Source organism: Capricornis sumatraensis, chromosome 12 (assembly GCF_032405125.1).
Source record: "Capricornis sumatraensis isolate serow.1 chromosome 12, serow.2, whole genome shotgun sequence".
Classification (NCBI taxonomy): Eukaryota; Metazoa; Chordata; class Mammalia; order Artiodactyla; family Bovidae; genus Capricornis; species Capricornis sumatraensis.
The window spans coordinates 60,192,855-60,203,374 of record NC_091080.1 but is presented as its reverse complement, the minus strand read 5'-3'; the positions used below and the strand labels follow the sequence as shown (position 1 = coordinate 60,203,374).

The following is a 10,520-nucleotide window of genomic DNA, read 5'->3' as shown; positions in this document are numbered from 1 at the left end:
AGACCAGGGACTGAACCCTGCCTTGGGAGGGCAAAGTCTTAACCAGTGGACCATCAGGGAAGCCCCTCTGTTTCATAGTTTTAAAACACCACTTATCTCATGTTACAGTCTCAGGAATCCACCCCAACTCAGTGAAGCATGTATAAACATCTACCTTCAACTTTATGGGTTCAGAACCTTATTCTGGATCAATTTGATCTGTTTCCTAACTGCTATTCTCATTCCAGTTCATTTCTGTTTTTGTTTCTGCTGTTTTTGTTTTCGGGGGTAAAATATATATACAATAAAGTAACAATTCAATGAGTTTTGCTAAATGTATATACCAGTGTAACCAATATTCTCCTAAAAAGATGGACCATTACACCAACCCTGTGTGTTGATCTAACTCTACAAATACCTTTCCACCTTCCCCCTATCCTTTTAAGTTCCTTATTAAAAACACATCCAAATTTACCCAAATATCTCAATCTAAATTACTACTAATTTTAAGACCCTAGCCATCATCATCTGTCACTGAACTAAAGCAGTGGGCTTCTCACAAGTCTCCTCCTTTTCTTACCCCCTCCTCTCAATTTATTATCCACAATCAATGACCTAAAATTCTAAACCAAATCAGGTCACTTTCCTGTGTAAAACTCTCCAATGCATTACCTTCACACCTGTGCTAAGTCCAAATGCCTTTTTCCTGTATTCCTGTATCACTAAACTCTCCAACTCTGACCTCATCTCTTGGATTTCCCCCCTTATTTTCAATGCTCTGGTTATATGAATCTTTTTTTTTTTTTCCTGGTCCTAAAACCCAGCAAGACTTGCCTACTTTAGGAACTCTGCAGTAAATAGTCCCTCTTCTCTTCCCCACCATCTTTCTATGACTAGCTATGTTTAGCTGCTCAGATCTCAACTTCAAAGTTACCCTTCACGGAAGCCTTCTCTAACCACAATATCCTAAAGGATTCACTCAATCACTAACACAAATCCAACTTTTTCTGTATAGCTATTATTACTGGTATGTATCTTATTAATGTGCTTGTGTGTGTGTGTGTGTGTGTGTGTGTGTGTGTAGGTTCAGTCGCAAAGTACTGTCTGACTCTTGACAACCCGATGAACTGTAGCCTGGCAGGCCCTGTCCATGGGATTTTCCAGACAAGACTACTGGAGTGGGCTGCCATTTCCTCCTCCAGTGGATCCTTCCAACACAGGGACTGAATCTGTATCTCTTGCCTGCGTCTCCTGTGTTAGTAGGTGGGTTCTTTACCACTTGAGCCACCCAGGAAGCCCCATTAATGTGCTTATCATTTGTCTGCTCTCACAGGAACATAAGCTTCATGACTATGGAACTTGCCTTAGTGTTCACTGTTAACTCCAGCCCCCGGAACAGTATCCAGCTCATTACAAATAGATGATAATGTCTGTTAAATAAATATGTATGTTTGTACTGTGCATATGGAAATTGTGCCTGTGTACCAATACAGAGTCTCCTATGAAATTCAAAGAGAATAAGAAAGATATTGCTAGTCATCCAACAAGGCAAATCCTTCACAAGAAAGAAAGGGAAGAAAAGAACTGCAGCTTTAATTTGGGGCAATAAAATAATATAAAACACAGATTAAGTCAAAGTTTAGTTCACATAAAGTTTAATCCGTCAAGTTAATGAAAATATCAAAATTTGTGAGTTAGTGTCTGGCAGAGGAAATTTAATTTTGTTGCAAATAATACAGTATTTGGTGTTTCCATTCTGGATGGGCTATGCTGCAGAAAGAGCAATGGCATTGAATCTCAGTTCATCAGGGTCACGTTCCATAAACTTCTTGCAAACTTCTATGGCATCCTAGAGGGAAAAAGGATACATAATCTTACAGTTTAAAAACATGTGTTTTATTTACAAATGATAAATAAAATGCTTCATAGCTTCCTAATTCACAGTAATTTTATACTGCAGACTTCTCTCAAATGCAAAATAACTCAGAGGACACCAGAAAAGTGTATAGCTGGTGGCCTAATTTGCTTAGTACAAAAGTATGAGATATGCTAAGTGTTCCTTCTTAAAAGGCTTTTAAGAAGGTTTTAATCTGAAAATTACATGTTTCATAGATTCTAAGCCATATAATTTGTTCATAAATTTTAAAATCAAGAAACAAATGATGGTACCTTGGATTTAATGAAACATGGAATACGATGTGCAATGCTTTCAATACTACTCTTGTGTTTTTTTTTTTTCAAATTTGATACTTGTTTACACCAAGAGTTTTCCAAACCTCTTTCATTGGCTGTAGATTTTTAACACTAGTTCAAATTTTTCTTTTTGGATTTTTTTCCAGAAAGCCAGGACAAAAAGATATACAGAGAAAAGTTACACCAGTTCTCTTTAGAAATGTTTTAAAGATAACAAGAATATTAATGAACTGAAGGTGGGCCAACAGATTTTACTGTTACCTCTAATAAAGTTTCATCACTAGTTTCCCCATGGTTAATTGGAAATGGTTTTCGTCCATCTGTGGAAAAATAGACAGGTGAATGGTTAGTTGTTTGTATAGGATAATATGCTTTTTAATAATATGAACAATTAATGACATTTATTTCATTTAGAAATTTTTCCAGCTGACCCAGAAATATCCTTTATACATGCTGTTTTGTTCTATGTGGGATCTAATCAAGAATCACATATTTTATTTAGTTGTCCTATCTCTTTAGTCTCCATTAATTAAGAATGACAGGATAATGTATTAATACTTTCAACTTCCATTTTCCTCTTCCCATAGTGAGGCAAAAGTTAAAAGATAAAATAATATATCCTAGAACAAACCCTTTAAATGTGCTACATATGAATATTTTTAACACTAATGGTTATTTAGAACGTTGCTTACACGTTTGAATGTCTAACTTCATAAACAGATGCTATTAGGAATAAACACTATTGGCTTTAATTTCCTAAAAAGAATACTCAAGACTAATGTCAGCTTTCTAAAATCAGAAATATAAGAAATTTCAGGACTTCCCTGGTGGTCCAGTTCAGGAGGCCTGGGTTCGATCCCTGGTCAGGGAACTAGATCCTACAAGTTGCAACTAAGAGTTCATATGCTGCAACTAAAGATCTGGCATAGCCAAATACACATTTTTTTTAAAAAGGAAGTATAAAAAATTTCTTTCTTCACTTTAAAGGCTTCTGATAAAGGCTCCTAAGTAAAACTGACATTTATACCAATGAAAGGGAACCACTGCAAGGTTTATATATTACTACTACTAACCATGTACCAAGGTAGGAACACAAAATAACAATCTAAATAACCTAGGATTATTTTATTGAACACCAAAAGTATTATCACCTTGAATAAAGTAGTACTCTTGCAACACTATGAAAAAATGAAAAAGTTCAGAATTACATAAACTCATGCAAACCCAAAGTTAACTGATACTCTATATCCATAATTTCAGATGTTTTATAAGTGGCACTTCGAGTTCAAGCCATAAAACACAATCCCCTCTATAATTTCATGGCTTCTAAACACAATAAAAATTTTTGAATCAATATGCATACAGTGATAGACCTGGACTAAAAGACACTACTTTTAAAGAAAAATATGAATGAAAATGAACCAAACAAACCAAAAAGCAAAACAGGACAGTTATTAAATTCAGAGAAATAAAAAAGTGAAAAAGAAAAGTACATTAACTATGGCTCATCTGAGAAAAACATTTCTGTAGTCATAAAAATCTAAACAACTATATACTGTATAACACAGGGATCTATGGTCAATATCTTGTAATAACCTACAATGAAAAATAATCTGAAAAATAATATATGTGTATATGTATAACTGAATCACCTTGCTGTGCACCTGAAATACTGTAAGTCAACTATACTTCAATAAAGTATACATATTAAAAAAAAGAATCTAAACAACTGTAACAACAGGAAAAAAATAAGTATGTATTTTGTGATTTGGAGATAGAAGTAGGTAAAGAGTGACAAAGGAAATAGATTCTTATCTCCATTGTGGGAGGCCAAGGAATAACAGTTAGATACCCTCCCTCTCCAGCCAGGATGAAATAATGTACTGGACTAGGGTTTCCACTGAAAACAACTAAAGACCTGGACAAAATACCTGAAGTGGTTGTTTTATAGACTGGGAAATATGTAACTCAGAACTGTTAGGTAAGCCTAACAGTAATACTAGCTCTCTGCCAGTGCATGAGAGGGAGACCCAAGCAGCCTACAGCCACCTTAATTAGGAGACCAAAGCAAAAGAGGGCAGAGTTTGAGGGGAGCAGAGTTCAAGGAGGCCGAGGCGGTTGGAATCTGCACAATGCCAGGAAGAAGGGAGCTACACTCTTGGGAGAGCTCAGGCTATTTGTCTGGGCCAGGCCAGGATCAGGGGGCCAGGTTGGGGCGGGAAGCAGTGTGTCTGGAACGGAGCTTTAGGCTGAGCAGCCAAGAGCTTGTTTATATATCAGGGAAGGCTTAAGTCAGAAAATACATAAAGGACAATGAGAGCTAGATTTCCCCTGTTCAGAAAAGGAAGTCACAAATATGGTAACATTAGCAAAAAATGTATAATATTAGCTTAGAATTAGAAATGTAGATGTAAATAAATGCTCTTTAATATAGAGAAACATATAACTAATTGATTGTGTGTCTATGTATATTCTTATTCACACATAGGTGTCTATTTATATAACACATACAAGTATTTACTAGCTCTGTCCTCTGAGAAAGCCTGAAAGTGACAGCATCTTAATACAACGAGCACCCAGATCTTGGTTCTAATCATCACCTTCCAAAAGAAAGAACCAGGGCTCCTTGGAGAAGGCTTAGGCATGGAAAATTAAAAGAGGAGCCAGGAAATGCTGTTCTTCTAGAAAGTCAGAAAGAGCTCAAAGAATGACAGGGACAAATTAAAAGGACATATGCCAGGAACTACTTGAAGCCCTAAGGACAAGGACGGGATAATAAAAGAAACATGAATAACTCAGTCCCTTCCATTAGTTAACCTTACAATTAGGTACAGAATGGACATATTAAAGGCTATCACTACCCTCTGTTATATAATGGTCCTGCAGAGAGTCACCTGTACTGTGTCTATAATCATACAGCCTTATTTTAAAAATTAAAGGTATTCAGAAATAATTTTTTCCTTAAAAATCATATGCTGTTCTCTTAAACACTATTTTCTATGAACTAACTCAATACTTCCCTTGTTCAACATTCCTTTTAAATTAGGAATTTGCATCAGGGCTACCACCAATTCCCCTTGCAATGAGTCAGTAACTGTCCATTTTAATTTGTCTTGTATTAATATTTATCCCTATCCTCTATGACATCTCAAAGATTCCCGCTATTCTTCAGAGCCCGGAAATTCTTTTAAACTCATTTAAAGAATGTAATTCCCAAAGGGCTCTAATTCTCTATCAGCCACATTGATCATTCTTCCTGCTAAAGAATACTTGAACCAAACAAGACCTTAGTAGTTCTGCCTTTCTTTTCTGATGTTCTTACTTCAAGCCAATTTTAAGATCCTTTCATGTTGATCTTGGCGTGCTACAAAAGAGAACCATTCCTGCATATGTAGCCAACCCTTGATATATGTCTTTCCTTCCACTGCCCTTTAGCCTCTGAGCTCAGAGAGCCAGCTCATCAGTCAAACTGGGTTTTCAGACAATGTATTCCTTCTCACTGAGATAATCACAGATTTTTTTCTTCTAAGTATCTTTCACTGTTGTTTGTTCTATTATTAAGCCTCCCATTCTGAAAGTCACCATTACATTTTTATAATCTCTGGTTATGGGTCATATTTATCACTCTGGCCTTTCCTAAATCTATGAGAATGTGTCTGATCAGTCTCAGCACTCTCTTTAGACCTCCACTTCTACCAGTTAGTCTTTAAAAAAAAAAAAAAAAATATATATATATATATATCTTTATCTTTATTATTTCTTTTGGCTGTGCTGGGTCTTTGCTGCTGTGTTTCTCTAGTGGCAAGTGAGGGCTACTCTCTAGTGGCAGTGCAAAGGTGTCTGTTGTTGAAGAGCAGAGGCTCTAGGATACTAGGCCTTCAGCAGTTGCAGCACATGGGCGCAACAGTTGTGGCTCCCAAGCTTAGGAGCACAGGCTCGATAGCTGGGGTGCATGGGCTTAGCTGATCTGCGTCGTGTGGTATCCTCCCAGATGAGGAATGGAACCTGTGTCTTCTGCATTGGCAGGTGCATTCTTTACCACTGAGACACCAGGGAAGGCGTACTAGTTATTCTTTAAGAGTGGAAACTAGCTTCCAGCAATCAGACATTTGAAATCCCCGATTGCTATTACATCTTATCTTTATGTAAGTTCCAGAGACTGAATTAAGAAAGCATACCGTCTAAATTGCCCCGCAGGTCTCGTATACTCCCGTGACAATGACTTCATTTTAGCTTGATTTCCTACTCAAATCACTGTACTACTGTAGATGATCCACGGTTGTACACTTCTTTCCTTTCCTTGTCCCCTTTAACAGAGCCCCTTCTTTTAAATAAAGTATATGATTCTGTTCTGTATTCCAAATATAAAATCCATCTAAATTTTATGGATCACGTTTACAGTCACACTCAGAGTCCTTTCTGAACTTTTCTGTCTTTATATAGGAAAAGGAAATTGTGAAAGTGTAAAGTTAATATTTACCAGCAAATGAGAAGAGAACTAAAAACCATGGTATCTAGAAACTGAAAAGGACTTCACTCTTGTTTTCTTTATTTAGTCTTTTTTCTAATCTAAGAAGTTTTCATAGAGGGCTCATAAGTACTGTAAGTATTATGAAAGAATCATAACAAGCTTATTCTGCTTGAATGACCCTATTAAAATTAGAAGAATCTCTAAATAGTCCCTGAAGTAGTCCATTGATATTTATACTTTTAAAAGATAAATGCAGGTATAGGCCAATACCAAGTAATTAATCATAGGGACTTTGACACATGTTGCCAGAAAACATAGATTCCTGTAAAGTCTTTTGAAAAATAAGATATGATACAAAAGGATGTTACAAAAGCTTAAACACTAGTGATACTCATCACTGAATATACACAGTAATCATTATGAATAATAAACTATGTTTTAAAACTAATTTCAGGATCAAGAAACTAATTTTAAATGGTCATCCAAGATGTTGCTGATACCAATTCAAAAATTTAGTAAAGAATTCTGAAGTGATTATAGGAGTTTCCTATAATAATTTTTACTTGCCTGTTTTACAAAGGTGTTTGCAAGCTTTCTTGAATTATATTAATAAGTCACTTGAACAACAAAACATTTTTACTTTTTCTAGTAAGAAATCTTAAGCGGAAAACTGTTATTATGCCAACTCAGTGCTGAAAGGTAATCAATTTAAGTGAACACAATAAATATCAACAGTCATGTCTTTGTAAATACAGATTTTCCCATTTACTATTTTTCTCCCCAGGATAAATTAAAATAGTTCTTACCTAATTCATAGAGATGCCCATCTACATGAACTAATGCAATAAAATGAAGATCTACTTTTTCATCTATATTTGGTGCCTAGGAGGGGAAAATACATAGTATGTATGTTAGTGGTCAAAACAAATCAATCAACTTACATGTAAACACATATAAATAATATTAAATGACATGAAAAACATTTATAACAATATGATTCAAGGCTTAGTCTTTGATATGGTGGACAGAGAGTGAACATGCCTACCTTTATAACAAATGTGTTCACCCATCAACAAGAAAAACACTGACTCAAAGTACATCTCTCTTAATTTCAACTGACCTAAAAACCCAAGGTTTTGTTCACTTTGGAAGCCTCAGCCCCTAGCACAATGCTTGCTACACAGTAGACGTACAATGTATATTTGCTAAATGAAATGAATTCACAAACTAATTTGTCTAATTTTTGAAATTTTAATAAACTTTTTAGAAGTTAAATAGCATAAAATGAGTTAAAGAAACTCTTTTCAAGTTAAATTTGAAGACATCAAGAAAGTGAGTTTTTTCCCTTAATGATTTAACCTTAATAATCTCATTTTTTGAATAATGCAATATAGACTTAGAATATTTTTTATTCATCCTAGATTCAAAAATCTAACTGGTTTGAAATGTAATATAATCACTGCTAAATGCAAGTACAAATTTTAGAGGTAAAAGTTTTAAAGAGGCATAAATCAAATTATATCTCATATCATTTAATATCCAGTAAGTAACACAAAGTATAGGACTGATGCTGAAGCTAAGGCTCTAATACTCTGGCCACCTGATGTGAAGAGTCGACCTACTGGAAACACTCTGATACCTAGAAAGACTGAGGACAGGAGAAGGGGACAAGAAAGGATGAGATGGTTGGATGGTATCACCAACTCAATGGACATGAGTTTGAGCAAGCTTCAGGAGTCAGTGAAGGACAGGGAAGTCTGCCGTGCTGCAGTACATAGGGTTGCAGAGAGTCAGACACAATGACTGAACAAGGCAAAATTAACTTTCACTAACTTTGTTAACTCAAATTTTTATTTTTCACTCTCAAATAATTATATAATTTTAAGTTTTAAGTAATACAAAGTTCTCAGATACAGAAATTGAAAGGTACAGAATAAACATTGCTAACCTGGATTTACTGGGTGGGTACTTATTCGTGTCTAACTCTGTGACTCCATGGACTGTAACTTGCCGGGCTCCTCTGTCTGTGAGATTTCCCAGGCAAGAATACTGGAGTGGGTTGCCAATTTCTCCTCCAGGGAATTTTCCAAACCCAGGGACTTAACTTACATCTCCTGTGACTCTTGAATTGACAGGTGGATTCTTTACCACTGAGTCACCTGGTAAGCCATCTTGGATTTACTGGCTGCTTCTCAAAATATTTACAGATAGTGACTCATCTAAACTCACATTATTCTTCAGAGATTACTTCCCTCAAATTGCAAATGGGTGCAACACAACATACATTGCTGTGGCAAACTAGCTCTTCTTAAATTTGACTTAGAGCTAAAGAATTCCACAGTTGGTAGGAATCACAGTTACGTAGGATTACTGTTGTTCTGATACTAGACTGCTCTTGACTGCAGCCCCATTTGTGACAGCCCTGCCAACAACAGGGAACTGCCACTAAGTTTTCAGGTAGTCCATTCCAGTTGGGACAGTTTTGTTAGAATCATCCCACCTACTGAGGCAAAAAATGGTTCCCAGTATTTTCCACCATCTTAAAAAAGACTAATCCTTCTTGAACATGGTATTTCTCCAAACACTTAGATAGTAATAATGAGTTTCCTTATTTTACTGGTCAGAGAATCAAAAATTTTAGTGATCCCTCAAGCCTAGTACGCCCATTTTAGCAATGACCAGAGAGAACCCAATTTTTCAAGGGTAAATCTAGGCAATTCTACAAACTATAAATTCAATTCTGTACAAAAACACTAGAAAGAATTCCTTATACAATCAAGCCCCAGGAAAGGGGCTTGATTTACTCCTTTTAAGACAGAATTCTCCAATAGGACATCAAGTATTTTAAACCTTTAGGCTATTATGTTTTTTAAAATTATCACTTATTTTTACACCATCTCTTAAGAATAATATCTCTTATATAATAGCTTCTGTTTTTCACATTTTGTCAGTAAATACAACCGTGCTAGAGATAAAAGTAATACAACGGGAATCAGAGACCCGACTAAGTACTCAACCCCTCTGAGCACTGGGTTTCTTACCCATTTTCAGGTTTAAATGAAATTCTTGAAAGTACTTTGTTAACTGTCACATGCCATATAAATATTATATATTATTATAATATTAACACTACATTATCACAAATGTAAGAAATCACTAAATCTAAGTGACTTAAAATTGTGAGTCATTGTACCTTTTATCCAAAAGTGCATACTAAAAATCCAAACTGCTAAAGAAGGTATGAAAAGTCTTAAACCATTATAAAAGATAAGAAATGCTCAAAACTTCTACCCTTCTCACAAAACCTCAGTACCTATTACAAGCCTTTTCCCTTGGTCAGCTTCAATTAATCAGGGTCTGAAATCTATACTTATCCAATTGCTTAAGCAGTACTCCACTAGAAGCAAGAACAATCAGTAAAAAACAAATTCCAGATTAGCTCATCTTTGCCTACATTTTTATATATTATTTTTACAAAGTTTCTTAATTTAGAACACAGTTCTTACTACCATGAAGAATCAAAAAGTGGTGTGACAAATCAGATAGAAAATTAAATACTAAATAGAAATTTAAAAACTAAACAGACATTTCAAATTATAACAAATAGCTTAAATTTAATTTATAATTGTGGCACTAAATATATACCAGATATTGTTCTAAGCACTTTATAAGAACTGACCAATTAATAGTCACATGGACCCTATGAGGTAAGTAATATAGTTACATCCACTGTAAGTAAAGTCACTCAGTCGTGTCTGACTCTTTGTGATCCTGTGGACTGCAGCCCACCAGGCTCCTCAGTCCATGCGACTCTCCAGGCAAGAATACTGGAGTGGGTTGCCATTTCCTTCTCCAGGGGATCTTCCCGACCCAGGGA

The 10,520-nt window shown here is 35.5% G+C and overlaps 1 protein-coding gene across 2 annotated transcripts in view; it reads right to left on the bottom strand.

Annotated features, from left to right (window-relative positions):
* Positions 1-1,654: 1,654 nt before the first annotated feature.
* UCHL3 (ubiquitin C-terminal hydrolase L3) overlaps positions 1,655-10,520 on the bottom strand; it is a 52,584-nt gene continuing 43,718 nt past the window's right edge. For both annotated transcript variants that reach the window (XM_068984554.1, XM_068984552.1), the window contains exons 6-8: positions 7,450-7,525; positions 2,434-2,492; positions 1,655-1,828 (exon numbers count right to left, since the gene is read on the bottom strand). In XM_068984554.1, coding sequence (XP_068840655.1) covers positions 1,745-1,828; positions 2,434-2,492; positions 7,450-7,525 — 219 coding nt within the window. In that variant the 3' untranslated portion in view covers positions 1,655-1,744. The remainder of the gene's footprint in view (positions 1,829-2,433; positions 2,493-7,449; positions 7,526-10,520) is intronic.